Raw genomic sequence first — 20,837 nt, 5'->3', positions numbered from 1 at the left:
ATAACTGGCCCTAATTGTTGATCAAATGTGGCCCAACCTTAGAGGATGTCAACACCCCTCTCTTAAAGGATTTTTGCCAAATACAGCTCACTTTAAGAAACCATCTTTAGTTTCAATTTCGGTCTCCATCAAGGCATCTGAAGCATGCATCTTTCACTTTTTTTTTTTTTTTTGAAAGATGTCAGAATACTAGTTTCATTCTGGCACTCAGCTTGTACTTGATGTTGCAGGCGATATTGTTTGTTGGTGCCTTTCTAAACTCCATCCTACACAATATTCCATGGGATGTCTGAAGACTGAAGTCATAAAAATTTTTTAACCAGACCTTTGTTTTTTTTTTCTTCTGTTAAGAGCACAATTGAACTATAATACTTGACTTTTGTATTTTAAACTTTAATTCAAGCCAGTATATAAAATAATTTTATAAGGTCAACTGTAGATTCTCTACAGTGCAATGTAGACTATAGTGTATTGTAAACTGTCACTTCGGGGAGACATGTGAAGCTTCCTCCCAGTGCACTGTGGTAGGTCCTTAAACTAGAGCAGAGAATCAGTTGCTTTGATTGAAAAATGAGTGATTTCATTAATTCCAATGACAATAAAATATGGGAAGGTAACATATTCGTAGATCCTAATTCAATCCCAAGCAACATCATGTCTCTGTTAGTGCTAAATGTTTTGAAGTGCTACCTTTTTGTTGTTATTTATTTTTAAATCACTTTCAATTGTATTAATAATTACTATCAGTACCTGTGGAAATTCAACATTCATATGTAATATATTGCTGTTGGCATTCTGTGGATGTTCAGTGTAAACGGAGACGCTCTGATATTATTGTAGCCTCTTTTGTTAAAACTGCAAAAGTATTTTAAGCTAGCAGGGACGCCCGGCGTAGCCCAGTCATAAAGTATGCTTAAATATGATATTCTAATTCTTGCAGATTTCATATGTATTATTATACAGTTAATGTTCTATAGATTTTTATATGTTATGAAGTTGCGATTTCAAAAATAAAAATATATCCATATGACTTTGGTGCATCAACTTGAGCCGAAACCAAAACTTATGAAGAAAAAAAGCTTTAATGCCATCAGCTATAATCAAAACCGAAACCAAAACTTATGAAGATTTCATGGTAAAATAATTATTACAAGAAATGGAAGTTCATAATAATTAAACGACAGTCACTCAGATGTAAGTGTGACACACACAACACACAGGCTATCCTATTAATATATAGATAATAAAATTATTAATGAAATTGTATCCACTTATAAATGTATATTACATAATATTACTTTATTAGAAATTGTTGAAAAGATATATACAAATGAGACAAAGCTTTGTCCCAGACTTTGACGATCTCTCTCTCTCTCTCTCTCTATATATATATATATATATATATATATATATATATATACACACACACACACACGGTATAAGCTTGATTCTGTTTTGAAGAAATAAAAACATTCTCATCTATTCATTTAATTTATTTAGTAATAATGCAATGTTTTCCATTTGTAAAAGAAGTTGAGATATTTGTTTATCAAAAATTCAAAAATACGGACATACAAAATGTACTGCTTATTATAAGTAGATAAGCTTAGCGTTATATATATGTTAAACTTTTTAGTTTGTTAAAAATGAGCCAAAGTCATATATCTATAAAAGTGAACGTTGTGTGTGTGTGCGCATTTCCCTACGCAATAACTCTGTCAATTTTAAGTTTACAGACTCGAAATTTGATATACAGGGTACTGAGATTTGGGAAAATCTTTGATCGGTTTTCTGCCAGAAATTTGGCTGTTAAGGGGTCAAAGTTCAACGATTTGACCTTTGAGAACTCTGCCAAACTCCTCTGCCAGTTTTGGGTCTAAACACTTGAAATTTTAGATATAGGTCCCTTGGACGTGGATCTAACTTAATAACTTGATTTGAGCCCAAAACAATAAATGTTAAAGGGTCATAATAGTGGTCAGTTAAAAAAAAAAAAAAATTGACCTCTGCGGTCTCTACCAAATTACTCAGACAATTTCTGGTCTAAACATTTGAAATTTTACATAAAGGTTATTCAAAGATAGGGCAAGCTTTTTAGTCGGTTTGGGTCGAAAACTTTTAGTTACCAATATATAAATGTATGTTTGCATGTCTGCCTAAAACTTTTGACAAAGGCGACGGATTTTACCAAGATCAGTATCGTTTTAAAGTCCGACCTTTCAGACGACAAATATCGAAAAATTGGCTATAACATTAATATCTTCACCTTCAACTGGGAACTTTTCTACAGGGGGGAGGGGTTGCTTTTTTTTTTGCCGATATTTTTGAAAGTCATCCTCTCCTTTCCATTGTCTAGCCTTAATTTTAAAAAATGTCACTTCTGGTTTGGCGGTGGTTGTAACAGCATAGACGTTAGGTTTTTTCCCCCATTCTTTTTCTCCTTCGCGGTATGGGTTCGAGCCTGCCTTCCTACTACCACTTCTTTTTTTTTTTTCCGTCAGCAGACACATCCAAACACCCGGGCAACGCCGGGCTGAAATGCTAGTAGCTTATAAACTTTCAGTTCTTTATGCCAAATTGATAGTTGAATATGGTTAAATTTGTGCTAATTTTTGCATTAAATATTAATCCATTGAATGGATATTATAGTACTTGGTTCACTGCACCTTAGCATCACAAAGGCTCATACAAAATTTCAGTCAGATTGCTTCAATAGTTTAAAAAAAAAAATGGAACTAAGATGCGTGTGTGTGTGTGTATATATATATATATATATATATATATATATATATATGTGTGTGTGTGTGAGTGTAATATTAGTAATAAGTAGTGAGATTTTGCATCTAAAAATAATGCGTTTAAGACTCTCAAAATTAATACTAGAATTGTTTTTAAGGACCTGTGCCATAAGTTTTATGTGTAAAGGTTAAGTAAAACCCCGAGGAAACCTCCCCCGTCTGTTGCAGTGATTGTTGCTTCCAGTGATGCAAACTTGTTTATTTTTTGGGTCAGGTTGGCAGTTGCTTATAAAGTGTAATTGGTTTTGTGCAAGTTTAAGATTAAGACATTTCTCTCCATTTCAGACACGAAATACTGAAATTGTTTTTCTACACATTTTACTTTTAGCATACTATTAGATTTCATAGTATGGTATAATTATTGTCTTTCACTAGACCCCCCCCCCCCCACCAAAGTTACCAATTTGAAAATACCAGGCAGCGTAAGAAATAGGTGACATCTTACAAAACTCCAGCTATGAATATGCTTTAGGAAGTATTTCAGTATAACTTGTGATGATGCAACAACATTCAACTCCTGGCTGAAGTTCTGTTTTCAAGCATGTGGCAAATCACTCCAAAAAATGCACGTGGATAGAGATGGGAAGCCTTTTTTCACTTAAAGCTTCACATGCAGGCATTACTTGAAAGCTTGAGGATTTTTCATGATACAGTTGCAAACCATCAAGCAGTAGCAATACTAGACCGTTTTGCGTCTTAAGTAATTGCATTCCAATAAGAATCCACAAAAATCAAGTAATTTTTTATTTTATCTTTTTTTTTCTTTTTTAAAATATTTTGTCTATTGAAAAAGGTTGCTGATCACACCACAAGCCATTTAAACCACAAACTATTACTACCGCCACTTAACTGCTGATCCTATTGTGTTTGCTTTTATAGGAAATAACAAATATATGTATATATTATTATACCAAATGTAAAATAATCAACGTTTCTTTTTAGCTTTTTATTTTTTTTATTTTTTTTATTTTGTAGACTTTAATAACACAAAATAAATATGAAAATATATTTTACTTCTGGGAATGTTTTTAAAAAAGTAATTTTTAATTGTCCTGATTAGCCACAACTGAATTGAACAAGTCATCCACTTAGTCTATGTATTTCTTGTGCTGCTCTCATTCTATGTTGATTAGTGTTTTTAATCGCTTTTTGTGTTCATCTAAATTAAATGATAAAATTGGTCGCTTTGTTTATTTTTATTATATATGGTGATGACATACAAGTAAAGACACTTTTTTTTTAAGTTATGTAACAGACATGTCACAGTTTATGTATCCATCTACTATTATAGAAAAGTTACTTTGTGTGAGTTTCTCATAGGCTCAGTCGTTTCTGAACATATTTTTCACAAATTTCACATAAAGCTAATTTATAGTTCTGGTAGTGTTCTTAGATATTTTGTACAGAAATTCATCTGATAAGTATTGAAAATCGAAAAAATCAGATCTTAAAAATAGTCTTTCTCTCTTATAGAGTTGAACTGGTTTCCTTTGAAAGATGAAGTCTCAAGGGAATATTAAATTCACAGGCAGTCCTTAGTTGCCTGTATGCATAGTCATGTATAATGTACATGCCCATCATATTTAGACATGCCCAATTTATAGATGATTGGGTAAAATTTAACATGTATATTTTTAAAACTTACTAGCAAATAAATGCTTCCTCTGGTCATATGCTTTTGCTAGGTTAGGAGGATGATATAGTTGTGAAAGAATTACATACAATAGTTAAAGCTAAATAAATTGATAATGTCTATCCATCAATGTTTTTTTTTATCGTTTATGTTTGAATTCATGTTTTGAAACATGATGTCAATCATGATTCCATGATGTCATTCCAAAGATATAATTATTTTGTGAAGACAATGTTTTAAGCTCTATTTAGAAGAAAGTCTAAAGAAACTTAGATGAAACCTCAGCTTGGAGATCTCAAGTTTTGTCTATTTCTTTTCATGTGATCTACTTTTTGTTGGAAATTTATATAAGATTCTTGATTTTTAAAAGTACCTAAATAACATGCAGTAATCATATTTCCTAACTTATAAATATCAAGCCGGAAAGTAGACCCCACCATATTATTGGTATAATGTTTACATTTCTTTATATGTTAATGACAATGCATAATTCAAGCGGAATACATCTTTCTGAACAGTTAAAATCATTTTTGATGCTGTTGGTAGTTTACCCATTCATTTGTTTTTATATTTTTTATTATATACTAGCAGTTCAGCCCGGCTTTGCTCGGGCCCTATGTACTGTTAATAATTTTATATGCATATGTATATATTAAAAAGTGTGCATATCTTTGGTAATGACTTTCTATATAATAGACTTCCTTAACTACCATAGAGAAAAAGTTGCTAGAGACTGCAGAGGTCAAATTTTCTTTTACTTTGACCCGAATTTTGACCCCTTAACATTTATTGTTTTGGGCTCAAATCAAATTAAAATGTCTAACACATATCCAAGTAACCTAGATCTAAAATTGCAAGTGTTTAGACCCAAAACTGGCAGAGGAGTTTGGTAGAATCTGCAAAGGTCAACTCGTTCAACTTTGACCTCTTGGCAGCCAAATTTTCGCCCCAAAACTGATTAAAAAGCTTGCTGAAAGTCTGAATACCCTTCATCTAAAACTTCAAATGTTTAGACCCAAAATTGGCTTAATAGTTTGCTAGAAATTGCAAAGGTAAAATCTTTTGACCCCTTGGAAGCCAAATTTTCAGCAAAACAAAAAAAAAACTATTAAAAAGCTTATCTGAATACACTTTATGTAAAATTTTAAATGTTTAGACCAAAAATTTGCTGACTTATTTGTTAGACCGCAGAGATCAATTTTTTTAACTTTGACCCCCCTTAAAATTGTTTTCGGCTCGAATCAAATTTTAAAGTTAGATCCATGTCTATAACCTATATCTAAATTTTCAAGTGTTTAGACCCAAAATTAGCAGAAGAGTTTGGTAGGGTTCTCAAAGGTCAAATCGTTGAACTTTGACCCCTTAATAGCAAAATTTCTAGCTGAAACCCAACTAAGATTTTCTCAAATCTCAATACCCGTATGTCAAATTTTGAGTCTATAGACCGAAAATCGACAGCCATATGTTAGGGAAATGTACATACACACATTTTCACGTTTATAGATATAGATAATAATTATTTTGTTTAGTTAAAGCAAAACAAAATTTTTTATTTTTTTTTTTAGAAAAAAGAAATATAAAAACAAAAATGATTTATTTTAAAATTTAAAATACACTTGTTCTTTTTTTTTTTTTACTTAAGAAAAAGCGAATATTCTTTTTACATGAAATTTTATTTGATTTTTATTTACACTTTATATTGTTTTTAATTCAGAATAGGTTTAAATTCCTCAATGTAAATAAAAGATGTTGTGCGACTAATTTTGTATCTGCGTTTTCTTTTTAAATTATGGATTTATATATATATATATATATATATATATATATATATATATATATATTGAATTAAAAATATGAAAAATTAAGTTTTTGTTACGAAGCCCCCCCCCCCCCCCCCCCGGTCAGTTTTAAAAAAGTAAATCTGGCTAGGTTCCAGTTCTGAAGAAGCACGTTCCTCTTTTTTAATCTGTTCCAAAAAGGGCTACTCTTCACAAAAACCAGATTCTTCTGTTTAACTGTAAATATAAACTCATCTTAACTGAAGTTTAGGCTTATTTGAAAAAAGAAGAAAAAGTGATCTTATGTTCAAATTATCTGATTGTTGTTCGATGACATCATTTTAGTTCACGAGAAGTGTTTTTAACCATCCAATATTTCCTTGATTTGATAAACGTGTGTGAATAGCCAATGAAATTAACCAGAACTTGTAAAGGGAGAGGTCCTGATTTTAAGCTTTGTAAATGAACAAACTAATGTTAAATATATTGAAATAAACAGTAAACACGTATAAAATAACGAAGTGAAAAATCTAGAAATGTTCTCCCTCTTGATTGGAAGAAGGAGAGGAGAAAATAATTAGTGAGTAAATATTGTAAATATCGCTGCCACCGTTAAATAGGACTTATTTTTTTTGGAATGTGGCTGTCCTATGAATTATACGAATTTATAATAATTTCTGAAATAGGTTGAGATATATTTGAAAATTTGACAATGTATTTATAACATTTAAGAGTTATGACTGACACATGGTCAAAATCTCTATTATATGATGTCTGAAACCAAAGATAAACCTGAAAATTTGTTTAACTGGAATGTTGAGTAAAATTTTGTTCAAAATCCTGTGTTTATTTAAAATGTTTTTAACTTTTGATGCAGCTGAGTTACATATCACTTGATAAGGAACAGCAATGGAAATCCTGCTTTGTGATCTTTTTTTTTTTATGATACTGCTTCTGATGAATGGGGAGAGAAAGAGAGAGGTCAACTTTTTAAAGATTTTTTTTTTTGTTATTAATTACAAGTAGATGGAAGGATTGCTAGGTTTAGAGGTTCGAAATTTGCTTTATGTTGAAATTTTCAATTCAGTCTAATTTTGTTAATCTGAAAATGATTTGCATTAATTTTTATAGAAGATCCCAAATTACCCCACCCCTCCATCCATTCATCCCTGTGTTATTTTAAAAAAGTTTGTCAATTGTCATCGTCCACATTTGTTAACCCCTCTATCTTTTTAAGCCACCCTCTTTTGCTGATCTTGGCTTTAACAATTTGTAACAAATTGCTTCATTCACCTTTTGATACTCCTAATTTACATTTGTTGCTTTTTTTTTTAATGAATTAACCTCCTCTATCCTCTTCATCATCGTATTACTTCTAAAAATCACCTTTTATTGTCTTTTGTGACCCCCCCTCCCCAATTGAATTGTTCTTAAAAAGTATCGAACAAATTCTCCATTCATAATTATATTAAAAAAAAAAGTAGTCCAGTCTCAAGATACACGCATTCATTTTTCACGTTTTTTGATGAAACTTGAATGTGACATATCAACAGAGTAATGTCTTTTAAAGATGCATGATTTTAAATACCAGATTAAATGAAATTTGGTGAATGCATACACAGTGGAAAAATATTAACCTGTCATTTTGAAAATGGACAATGAGACGAAAAAAATGTTTTAAAACTTGGCAGTATTCAGAACACTGACAATCAAAAAACGTTATTTACACTGACCCCCGTTTTTGGTGTCGTTAATAATTTTCAAAATAGTTGTTGGAAAATATTATGTTATCTTCGTATCAACCTGTTAATCTTTTCATGAGTTAAGAAATATGGTACCTTCCTAAATGATAAGCACCAATTCTTTTAATATCCTGAGGATTTCAAAAACGTCTAGTTTTACAAATTTCAAACTATATATGAGAGTATATGATGAGCTCGTTTTGTTGAGTTCATTTAACAATTTAAATGGCATTCACAGTAAAAACTTTGCTTTCACTTATCCAGGAGATAGTTAACCCTGTCATGATTTTTTTTTTTTGAAATTGATGCATAACCATTTCTTTGAACATTTTGTTCACATTCTTTGTAACACTCTAATTCTTATTTTCTTGCAATTTTTTTTTTTTTTTTTTTCTATTAATAAACATTTCAAATGTTCCATTGTATAAAGTAAGAAATAAACTCTATCCCTCCACTTCCTACGCACACATAAACGAGAGATACTGCTAAGTACATTCATTTTTATTAGTTTTCTCTAAATTAAATCATTTTCTTTTTTAGATATTAGAAAAAATTAATTTTATTTCATTCCGAATTAAGTAGATTAAAATGATGAAATTTTCTTTAATGCTAAGATTATGTTCAAACATTTTTTTTTTTTTTTTGTAAAGTTTGGGAATCTATAGTTTATATTACAATTTATTAAGGAGCTTGAGACCCCCCCCCCCCCCGGATTTTCCAGGAACCACCACTTGAATTAGCTTCATGTAAATTTATTACATTAAAAACGTATTGTTGCCGTATCATTCGTAATACAATGAGGAATGGTGGGAATAAGAGAGGCATGTATGAAACATGAAGTTGTGACTTCAGTCCCTGTACATGATGTACATTTTAGTTTTCTGCTGAATCACACCCAAAAATACATTTCAGTTAGCTATTTCACAAGGTTATTACAATTGTGTACTAAAACATTTTTATCCTGCATTATATGCAATTATTCAGAACGTAGCAACTATGCATAAAAGAATTAAGTGTGATAGATAAATAATTAATGAACACTCATTTTTCAAAGGAATATGCAAATTGGTAAAACTTCAAGTCGTTCACATATTCATGACTGAGTATATTAAGTTTTTAATTTTTAAATATTAAAAGCAGGCTTTTAATATCAATGTAAGTGAAACTAATTTTATAGGTATGTAGATAATTTTATAGGTATGTAGATAATTTTATAGGTATGTAGATAATTTTATAGGTATGTAGATAATTTTATAGGTATGTAGATAATTTTGAAGTGAAACCTTGTTAACTACTATTTATTAAATGTCAAACTTGTTTTAAGTGTTTTTATTTTTTTCTTTAATTATTTGTGATTGGCTTAAATCCAAACTTGAAATTTTCAACAAAACCTTTTATTTGCAAATAAAAAAACAATTTAATTTTTAAAGTTGATAAAATTGTGGATGTGATTCTTTTGTAGGAAATCACATTTTTGTTTGAAGACAATTTTCTACTGGTCTTCGGCTTTAGCTTGGCCAACTAATTCCTCTCCAGTTATGCTAAGAGGGATTAGGAGATGCATACCTTTCCTAAGAATATTAACCTGATAATAAAATGGTTTTAATCTTTAACTTCAGCTTGATAGTTTCATTATTGTGCTAAGCAGATATTCCCTCTTCCTCAGCCATCCATTAAGCAAATAGAACAGAAAATTAAATGGCACCTTATTTTCTTAAATAATCTAACAAATTTATTTGTGACAAATTATAACAATTGGATTAGTTTGGTTGTTCGAGAACATTTGACAAAATCATTTGTGGAGCAGAGTTGTGTATTACGTTAGGTTAAATACTCTGCTGTATTTCAACCTAAAAATAGTTTTGCAAAGAAAACGCTTAATTTTGATATGAAAATGTACATGTATATTTTTGCACAAGAATACCCCTTCCAAAACCCCCACCCGAAAAATCACATCTTAAAAATAAAAATTGTTTTGGAAAAGAAATCTTAGTTTCTAAATTTTCATCTCTTACTATTAATCTTGTTTAATATTTTGTAGCCAGAAATACGTTTTTATAGATCATTCTATGCCCAAATTTGAATGGTGGGCGGTAGAGTACGAGGACACACAAAGTAAAGAAATTCAAAAGGGCTTGAAACCTTTTTTTTTTTAATACAGTAGAACCTTGGAATATATCATTAATCCGTTCCGGGGTTGGGATCATAAGGTAAAATCGCCTTATAGCAGGGTCTAAACAAAATTGTATACAGTACATATTAAAAATTAGTAACAAAATACAGTACAGTATATGGTATACATGCATATAATCAAATAACATAAATAACACCGTAAGGTGGAACAAATACCATAACCAGTGGCCGGAAAACATTGTATTTCACATTGTAACCTGGGGCCACCGTATTCCAGGCTTCTACTGTACATATTTTTCAAAGGCGATTTTAATATTTCTAGTTTCATTTTTCTTTTCCTTTGAAGAAATATCTTCCTTGCAAAGCTTTTTAGCTGGATGTTGTTTCATTGCAACATCTCAATTTATTTTAATTTAGTTGCATTGTAAGAAAGTCATTTTTCTGTGAGGTGATTGGTGTAATCATTTTCAGTTCATTCATCTACAATAAGTCAAATATAATTGACACAATTCTTTTAGCAATAACAAATGAATCTTATAATTACTTGCACTTTTTTTTTTTTTTTTTTGCATCTTTAATTTTTTTTCTACTAATTATGTATTGCTTTTAACATGAAATGTCCAAGGATTTACAATCTGGATGTTTTAAAGTTTTATGTTTAACACTGTTAAAAATCATACACAAATGTATATATATATATGTATATATATATGTATATATATATATATGTATATATATGTATATATATATATATATGTATATATATGTATATATATACATATATATATGTATGTATATATATACATATATATATGTATATATATATATATGTATATATATGTATATATATACATATATATATGTATATATATATATATATGTATATATATGTATATATATATATGTATATATGTGTATATATGTATATATATATGTGAGTTTAATTTTGAATTTCTTATAGTAGATATATATATATACTCTTAACAAATGGGTGTGTGTGTGTGTATATATATATATATATATATATAATTAATTTTTTATTGAGCCCATAATAAATTTACATTATTGTTTCCATTGGACTTTCACCCCAGGAGATGAGGTAGAGTACCAATTTCATCGGAGTCCACCTATAAATTCCGATGAAATTGGTACTCTACCTCATCTCCTGGGGTGAAAATCCAATGGAAACGATAATGTAAATTTATTATGGGCTCAATAAAAAATTATATACCGCTCTATTAACATATCGAGCACTTTTATCGTTTTTTTTTTTTTACCTTATTTCCTTTGAAAAGAAATATATATATATATATATGTTATTATTTTGATTTACAGAATTTAACTTTACTCATTAAACTTATATATATACATATATATTAATTCCTAAATCCAATGATTTCCTTGAATTAGTAGAGAGAGAGTGGGTGACAAGAACTCCTGTTCATGTGAAACCCTCTCTTGGATTAAAGAATGCCACAACTAGATTAAGGGGGGAGAAATACCATTTAAAATCTTTCTTGAACATCATTGCGATTCTATTAGCTACGGTTGTTTATTTTGACCTCCCAACCAGTTAGATTCATGGTTAGAAATTTTGGAACTTAAGTCACATGTTGGTATACCGTAGTCAGTGAAATAACTTTTAGATTAGGTCCATTAAGTGAAGAGAAACGGTTTATTATGATATCGCAATGTGTTCTGACCCTATTCAATCATGTTTTTACTAGGATTACAAAGTTAAAACCTTGTGTATTTAATAATATAACAAATACTGACAGGCTTGCTTCAATTAAAATTGCCTTGTTTGCATAATCCGGAATAAAAAAAGTTTCTAATTTGCTGTGACAATTAATCTGATATATTTTACTAATGAATTCTGTTTCTCAAAATTGTTTGATCTATTATTAATTGAAACTAATTTCACCCACAATAAACATGTAATCATTGCAGCCAATCTTTCTATTCTAACCTGACGGAACCTTCCTTGTACATACATGTGATATTATAACTCCTGTCACATTTCATCTATGAAATCCAGCCAGTTAATTTCAGTTCAATTTATGCATTCATTGTTTGTATATATAAAGCCTTTCATATGATTGGGACACTTAACTACAAATCGATGGAAGTGCTAGAATATCAAGTCCACATTTTGCATTGGCTAATAACTAGTGTGTATTAGTTCCTTGTTTGTTTTGGGGTATACTTCCAAAATCATATATTCCGAAACTACCTAGATTACTAAGGTGATAAACAATTATTGTGGGGTTCACATTTGACATTCATGAAAAGGATATTTATAACTTGAAAATCATAAGAATTTAAATGTTAATAAGAAGTTTGAGTGTTAAAGGAAGAGTACCTGGGGTACTCATTCAATTCCTGGAATCATCTGGTATGTTTTGAGTGGTTTAATCACTATAAACTTGGAGATTTTTTTTTTAATTATTCATGTGAAGGACTCCATCCCCAAAATTTATTTTAAAATGTAAAGAATAAGAATAAAATGGTGCAAGGTATTATCGGTAAAGAAGCATATAGAGTTCCTTATTTAGTCTCAGACGTGTGTGTGTGTAATATTTAAACTAGAAAATCTTTCGATGTGAAAAAAAAAGACGATTGTTTCAGTATTTTATGTACCTTCAGATAAAAGCCAATAGGAAAAGGTTTTCACATTGTAGATAACAAATGAACAAGGGCAGACAATTTGACCATAGGACAAAAATATGAAATGAAGATAAAGGGAGAAATTGATTTCTGTTGATCTTTTCATTTTGCATATTTAAGAAAGGTAAATAATAGACTGAAACTTCATATGGATTGAATAAAAGCCTTTTTTTACACTTCTTTTCTCATTTGTTTTATCCTGCAGTCAAGTACCTCCTCTCTCCTTTTATAAATGCATACATTGAGTTTACTTGATGCATGTTTACTTCTCCAGTAGTTAATGATATAAGATTAAAAATATTGTTTTTTTTTTTGTCCAGAATTCCCCCATATTACAAAATGGAAATAAACAAAACTGTATGATTTGTGTACCTGTGACAAAATGAAAATATTCTAAGAATTGATCTTGTTTTATTTTCATGAAGAAAATCATTTTTAAGCAATTCATGTGAAATTTGTAGGCATTACAAAAATCTTGAAGTTTGAAATATTGACTTATCTCCCTTCATTGTCTTTATTTTAAAGATGATTTCCAAAATGGCGGACAAGAAAACTGCTCTTGTTACCTATAAAATTTAATTTTTGTATTTAAAATTATAACTGCTTGATCAATTTACGTGATTTTTTTTTTATATTTTTATTTTGTCATGGGTACATCAGATTTTTCTTTTTCGATTTTTAATATAAGGTGAATTCTGGACAAACATCAAAATATTTAATGATAGATCAATGAATATTTTCAAAATCATTATGGAAATATTGGATGCAATTTGGCTTTACTAATACTTTTCAGATTAATTAAAAAAAACAACTTTTATTTTAATTTGTAATTTTGACTAATTTTTATTGCAAATAAAATGAAATTTATTTGACCAAAAAATGTTTTATCACCAATTTTTGTTCTACGCTTTTTAATTTTTTAAATTTTTTTTTTTTTTTTTTTTTTTTTTATAAAATTGATTTTCTTAAACATTTCTTGCATTTGTAGAAATTTTATGAGTAAAATTTTTTACATATTCTGAATGCTGGAAGGAGAAAAATTTAAACATTAATTTTCTACTGAAAAACATCTCTAGCATATTTGATTATAATTTTGACTTTAATTTGAATTGGATGTAAACAAAAACGTATATTTTCACGCGGCATGTCCAAATTTATGACATTCCAATTAACATGAAAGATGTTTTTAACTTAAACACTATAGTTCATCAGAAATTCTTTCACACATTTAATACTGGTAACAGATATACGCCCTACGAACAGATGCTTGGCCACGTCTAAAATCAAATGCGTTCTTCATCCAATTTGTGCATTTAAAAATGAAAATCGTATTTCAAATTGAAGCCTGGCTGAAAGGTGCATGCATGCATCCCCCCCCCTCCAAAGTTTATAATTTCTAAACAAATAATCGTCTTAAACAGTTGAGCATCGCTTAGCATATATGAAGACAATAGTTTCAAAATAAATGACCACTTCGTCTCAAGTTTTCCTTAGCAGAAAGTCAAACGATTAATTTACTTTTATTTTATCTTGATGAAAATCCAAACAAATGCAAAGCATGTTTTTCGATAAAGCGTTAATTTTTTTTTTCATAGATCTGAAATCGTTATGGTGATGATTGTAATAAGTAGAACACTACTTAGCGTATATGCACGCGTAATGAACAAATTCTTTTTAATGCATTTTTTGATCATTAAAAAAAAAAAAATTTTTGTTAATGTTTCCAGAAATCCATTTCATATAATGGAAGATGACAGTCTCCCCCCTCCCCTCTTTATAGGCGAAAAATTTGTCTTGAAAGATTGTTACTTATGCGTGTATGTCCGCTAGTAGTTAAATCTCTCTTTCTCTTTCTCTCAAACTAACTGACAAATTGCGTTAAAATGGTGATTTTCCAGCTGTTTCCTGCCTTAACCGTTATGACTTGCCACTACTGGATCAAGGACTTGGATCAGGTAAATAATACATCCTCTTCCTATTCCCATACACATCATATACTTACAACTACTACTACTACTACTACCGCTGCTGCTGCCAGTTGCACTGTAATTTAATTTGGTTTTGGTGCTTTCTTCCCTTGCCCATTCTTTTTCCTCTTCCTCCCTCCTTGCTGATGCCCATTAATAATTGTCCATTTATTGCCTTCTTCATCCTTCAATGTTTTGGTTTGGTGTTTCCTTCCCTTGCCATTCTCTTTTTTCATCCTATTTCTTTGTCCATTGCAACCTTCATCCTCTCCATCTCAGTCTTGTTCATATTACATTTTACTCATCTCCATTTTTCTCTCCAACCATTATTTCTACAACTCCTCAATCACCCTAACCATTTCCTTGTTCATTCTCCATCTTACTATTATATTTATCTCTGCTCTGTCTCTTAATGCCATCTCGCTACTTATTAATGATTGCTCATTGCCTTTATCTTTCTTTATCTCATATATATATATATATATATATATATATATATATGTGGCATTCTCTGTATTAATATCCCCCTCTTTTGCTGCTGCTACCCACTCTGTCTTTAACCCATCTTCTGTCTTCCTCCCTCCATTGCTTGCAAGTCACACTGGCTGCTGCTGCTGCTATTCTTATTGTATGCATCAACCAGGAAACACATTTTTATAAGTTTCAATGTTTTACATTTTTATTCATAATTGCCTTTTTAAAATTCCAAACATTTTTAAATTGATTTTTTTTTTTTTTTATGGTCATTTGCTTTTATTCTGTAATTAAATTTTTTTTTTTCCATTATAAAAAGTAAGCTTTAAGAAGTGGAGTGGGGGTGGGGTTAAATTAATGAGACTACAAAAATTTCTATAAAGGTAAACTCGATGTTCATCCTTTTGTTGGTCTACTTGCAGCTTGTTTCTTATGGAATTATTAAAAAGACAACTTAATTCTATTTTCTCTTGAAGAGAACGAGCTCTTAGCAATTTTCACATCCAAATTTGGACTGAAATATAAAGATATAGATTATTACAACAGCCTTTCTTTATTATAAAAATCTTGAAAATGATAAATCATTTTCTGGTGCGTAAAATATGGGAAGTGAGAAACTTGATGTAGATTTTATTATTGTACAACTTTCGTTTCATTCAAAGTTGCTTGTTACCATGACGACAGCAATCTTTGTATTTTCTTGTAGAATTGTAATATTTTGAAAGTTGAACTATTTCGCAAACAAATTGAAATAGCCTCCAACAATCTGACTATAAGAATTGATTGAAATTTCTTCATATCTCAAAAGAAATGTCTTTCAGTTCAGTGTTTTATTTAATATTGCTTAACTACATCTTAAAATTAACTTAAATCATGCATTTTACACACACACACACACACACACACACACACACATATATATGTGGGTAAAATTTATTTCTAAACAGTGTGGCATCACTTTTCTGTTTCTGTGCAAAAATTATTAAGATGTAAATCCTATTTCTAGAATCCTTATTCTATAAGATATGATATATAAACAGTTTAAAAAAAATTGAAATTGAATAAATCTTGCTTAAGTGGTTGTCTAATAACTAGAGATAAAATTCAATGGAAATCTGAAATATTTACATCTTTAAATGCCGGTGTTGTATCTGTTACCCCCCCCCCCAATTTTTTTTTTTAAATACTTCAAAGAAATCGAAATTTGATGCCTTGGCAGTATCTGAATTTTCATTTTACCTCCTTTGTATTAAACGAAATGAAACAAAAATCACCCACATTACAACCAATCTTAAACATGCACAATAACTGTTTAAAAAAAAATGTTAACATGCATCTTTAACTTTATATATATATATATATATATATATATATATATTTTAAAGGAGATTAGAACAATAGTCTAAAGAGCAGAGTGTATTTTAATGTAATAGTGAAATTACTAGTTTAATTAAAATACAGGAAAGAAAAAGTGCTCGTTGTAATTTAGATATATAATAAGCTCGATAGGTAAATATCCTAGAGCTAATTTAATATTTAGTAATGTGATTGATAATTTAAAAATCCATTTTATAAGAAGGAACAACAACAAAATCCATTATTTGTACGATCGTTTATTATAATTTGATTTTTAAATTATCAATCACATTACTAAATAAATATATATATATATATATATATATATATATATATATCACTTAAAAAAAATATATATAACCATTTAGCAGTAGAAATAATTTCTTAGGAGTGACAATAGTAGTATAGTCAGGTAGTATCTCTTTCCCTCTTTATCATCACTCTGGCTTTGACAGCTGGGTATAATTTAAGCCCCCCCCCCCTCCATTTTAAACCCTTTTCTTCTATTCTGAGCAATCAACAATATAAGTATACACATAAAACTTGATTCGTTTTTACCATTCAGATTGTTTGAATTCTTTTGTGTTTTGTAATTTATGAAATGAAAAATTATAATCTAGATTATTCGGATTACTATTTGCGTTTTTGATTTTATTGTGTTTTGGATCACATAACTCCTGACCTTTTTCATATACATTTTATGAAATCTGTACAGAATTTTGAACTGTACCTCCAGTTTTCTCCCTTTTTTTTGTTTTTTCTAAGCCATGAGCATAGATTATTCTCGTTCTGTTAGCCATAACCGAATAGAAATCTTGAGTAATCTTTATTTTATTCTTAGAGTGTTGCTTAGTTATTGTTACTTAACACTTTTATTCATTGCGCCACATGTCCATGTGGACAATTTTCATATATAGGAGTTTTGAACCTAATCTTGTTTTAGATGTGTAGTATTAATACTTATTAAAATTACTGAAAATTTCCACTCAGACATTGCTAATAGAATGAGAACAATATACCCTCATGAGATTAAAGTGTTTGGTTTGAAATTCTATGTAAATTTTTGATTTTGACGGGACATAGTCAGGTTACATTTGTCGAAACCTTGTGAGAATAGTATTCTGAATAATCTAAATCCAAACCTTCCATTTCAAATACCATCATGTTAGATTCAGATCTACTCTTTCTGAACTCTTTTTACACAAAACACTCATAAAAATGAACAAATAAATCATGTGAAACACCAGTTAACACACACTATTTGATCCTAATTGGCAGGCTGCATCCCACTCTCCCCACCTATACTGATGTTTGACAACATTAGTTTACCTCCCCATATTTATTTTGTGTTCTAAGAGTGTTGTGACCAGGAAAGTTTAGAAAAGGCATTTGTATTTCCAACAAAACACTACATAAAAAACGAGGGTTGTAGTATTTAATGCAAATATGGCATAGTACTCGTGACTCTCTATAGAGTATCTCGGCATATTTATATCGTTAAGAGTTGTTATATTGTTTTTTTTTCATGGCGGCTGTTATCGAAAAATTTGGAGAACAATCTTATGCAGAACAAAAGTAAAAGCTTCAATTCTATTCTATTTTTAGTAAAAGAATAAAAATAAACCATTATGGAATCAATGTACAAGTCAATGAATGAAATATTTAAACCAGATAAATAGATTATAGATTAATAAAATCGTGAATATATCTTTATATGCTGAAAGATTTTAAAAGCCTTTTATATTTTCATAAAAAAAAATAAAAAAAAAAAGGGGGGGGGTAACTTAAGACACTAGCACAATTTTAAGTTAAATAATTTGTATTGTTTTTCTGTTAATTTCATACACATCCCTTTTTTGTGATTGTATCGTTATTCATGCCTTTTTATGCTTGTTTTTTCATCTGTAATGCATACAATTTTTTTTTAAATATGGGGAATAAAATCTGTGGCTGTATGTAGACCTGTATATGTGAAATATGCCAGTTGAAAATAACTGGAAAACTTGATATACTTGCGTATCAATCCAAAGTAGGTATTTACATCGAAAAAATTAAGGAAAACTAAATGCACCTGGTGTTGCCTGGTATTAAACATAACATTAATTTCCTTAAAAGAAATTGAGATATGGTCATGCAAGTATTATGTTTACAAAAAATAAAAATACTCAAACTGAAACCTAAAGATGGTAAGTTAAGTATGTTAACAAATAGGCCAGCTAGACACAATGTTTATAGAATGTTTTCAAACATACTTAGCAGAATGTAAATGATATGCGCATGTGCAGTCATGAAACAGTTGGTAAACAGATAAAAATCCGACTACTCCCACGTACCAATTTTTCAATTTTTACTTCTTAGCAGTCCTTTTTTCTGGATGAAAGCTGATTATAAATTTTTCAATTTTTACTTCTTAGCAGTCCTTTTTTCTGGATGAAAGCTGATTATAAATTTTTCAATTTTTACTTCTTAGCAGTCCTTTTTTCTGGATGAAAGCTGATTATAAATTTTTCAATTTTTACTTCTTAGCAGTCCTTTTTTCTGGATGAAAGCTGATTATAAATTTTTCAATTTTTACTTCTTAGCAGTCCTTTTTTCTGGATGAAAGCTGATTATAAATTTTTCAATTTTTACTTCTTAGCAGTCCTTTTTTCTGGATGAAAGCTGATTATAAATTTTTCAATTTTTACTTCTTAGCAGTCCTTTTTTCTGGATGAAAGCTGATTATAAATTTTTCAATTTTTACTTCTTAGCAGTCCTTTTTTCTGGATGAAAGCTGATTATAAATTTTTCAATTTTTACTTCTTAGCAGTCCTTTTTTCTGGATGAAAGCTGATTATAAATTTTTCCACATGCCTGAATACACTATATACCAATTTTTAAGCCTGTAGATCAAAAATTCGTTGAGTATATAGATTGAGAAGTTTTCTCATACACATACACACTTTGATAGATATACTAGCAGGCCATCTGGCATTGCTTGGTCATAAAATACACTTAAATATGATATTGGTCACCCGATTTATCGGAAAGGGACCTGTTTTCAGTGGCGTTCGTTAGTCCGGACGATTGCCAGATAACCGTCCATTAGTTTTTCCTGAAATTTTGCTGCAAATTGTATTTCATTAAATAGATGTACACAGTAAAAAAAAATTTTTTTTGCAAAAATTCCCGTTGTCCCCAAGGGGTCAAAAATGCCCCAAAATGGCAAAAAATGACATGTTTTGCCCCATAATTTTTTATCCATACATTAGATCTTTCTGAAACTTGGCCAAAATGTGGAACCCATTGTTTTTTAATATAAATCCAGTATGGGTGACCCTGGCAAAATTTTGGTTTGTGTCCCCGGGGACTTTCAGTGCTAAAAACGCCCCTTTCTGTGGTTCTTTTTTCATATTTCTCAACAAAAACTTGATATTTCTGACTATATAGTTTTTTTTTTCATGGTGGTCAACTCAAATATATGTTAAGGCCTGAAACTGCAACGTTATCCATTTACACCGGGATTTGGCGTCCTCAGATGCTCAAGAGGTCAAAAATGACACTTTTTGCCCCATAGCGTTTGATCCATCGATTAGATTTTACTGAAACTTGGCTAAAATGTGGAGGCCATTGTTCTTTATATAAATTCAGTATGGGTGACCCTGGCAAAATTCTGGTTCACATACCTCTGGAACTTTAAGGGCTAAAAAAAAAATGCCTTTTTGGAGTTCTTTTTTTCATATTACTCAAAAACTTGATATATATGTCTATATAGTGGTTTTCCATGGTGCTGAATTCAAATATACATGTCTTAAGGCATTAAACTGCACTGTTTTTCCATTTTCACTGGAATTCGGCATTCTCGGAAGTTCAAAAAGGGTCACAAATGCCCTAAAATTGCAAAAATTGACACTTTTTACCCCATAACTTTTGCCCCATCGATTAGATTTTTCTGAAACTTGGCAAAAATGTGATGGCAACGTTGGCCCTTCACACTTCCCACGTTCATCATTTCTTCACTATTTTTTGTGGTGTCATCTCACATGCAGCACCAGAAGGGGACCATGCATGCGCAGCTTGTTTTTATTAATTCAGATTTCGTATTATTATATTGAACTCCATATATAATTGATTTAAAAAAAAAAAAAAAAAAATTGTGCACCACCACTGAGAATTGAAACCAAAACGTTTATGATTTATTTTTTCCTCTGACATTAATGCCTGATCTATAGAAACATGTTTGCTGCAAAGCTAAAAATTATGCATATTTGTAATGCCGTCGTTTGACCTTCACCTGGCAAATTTCTTTT

General features: G+C 29.9%; 1 protein-coding gene across 4 annotated transcripts in view; it reads left to right on the top strand.

The window, feature by feature from the left end:
* Window positions 1-20,837, top strand: part of LOC145256510 (uncharacterized) — a 223,732-nt gene that overhangs the window by 43,797 nt on the left and 159,098 nt on the right. For 2 of the 4 annotated variants that reach the window (XM_080115482.1, XM_080115483.1), the window contains exon 3: window positions 14,650-14,706. The exons of the other annotated variants lie outside the window; for them this stretch is intronic. In XM_080115482.1, coding sequence (XP_079971608.1) covers window positions 14,650-14,706 — 57 coding nt within the window. The remainder of the gene's footprint in view (window positions 1-14,649; window positions 14,707-20,837) is intronic. 4 annotated transcript variants of the gene reach the window in all.

The sequence above is a fragment of the Euprymna scolopes genome, chromosome 32, assembly GCF_053919585.1.
Source record: "Euprymna scolopes isolate OS-2025 chromosome 32, ASM5391958v1, whole genome shotgun sequence".
In the NCBI taxonomy this organism is placed as follows: domain Eukaryota; kingdom Metazoa; phylum Mollusca; class Cephalopoda; order Sepiida; family Sepiolidae; genus Euprymna; species Euprymna scolopes.
The sequence above is the reverse complement of the archived record's forward strand: the minus strand, read 5'-3'. Positions and strand labels throughout refer to the sequence as shown.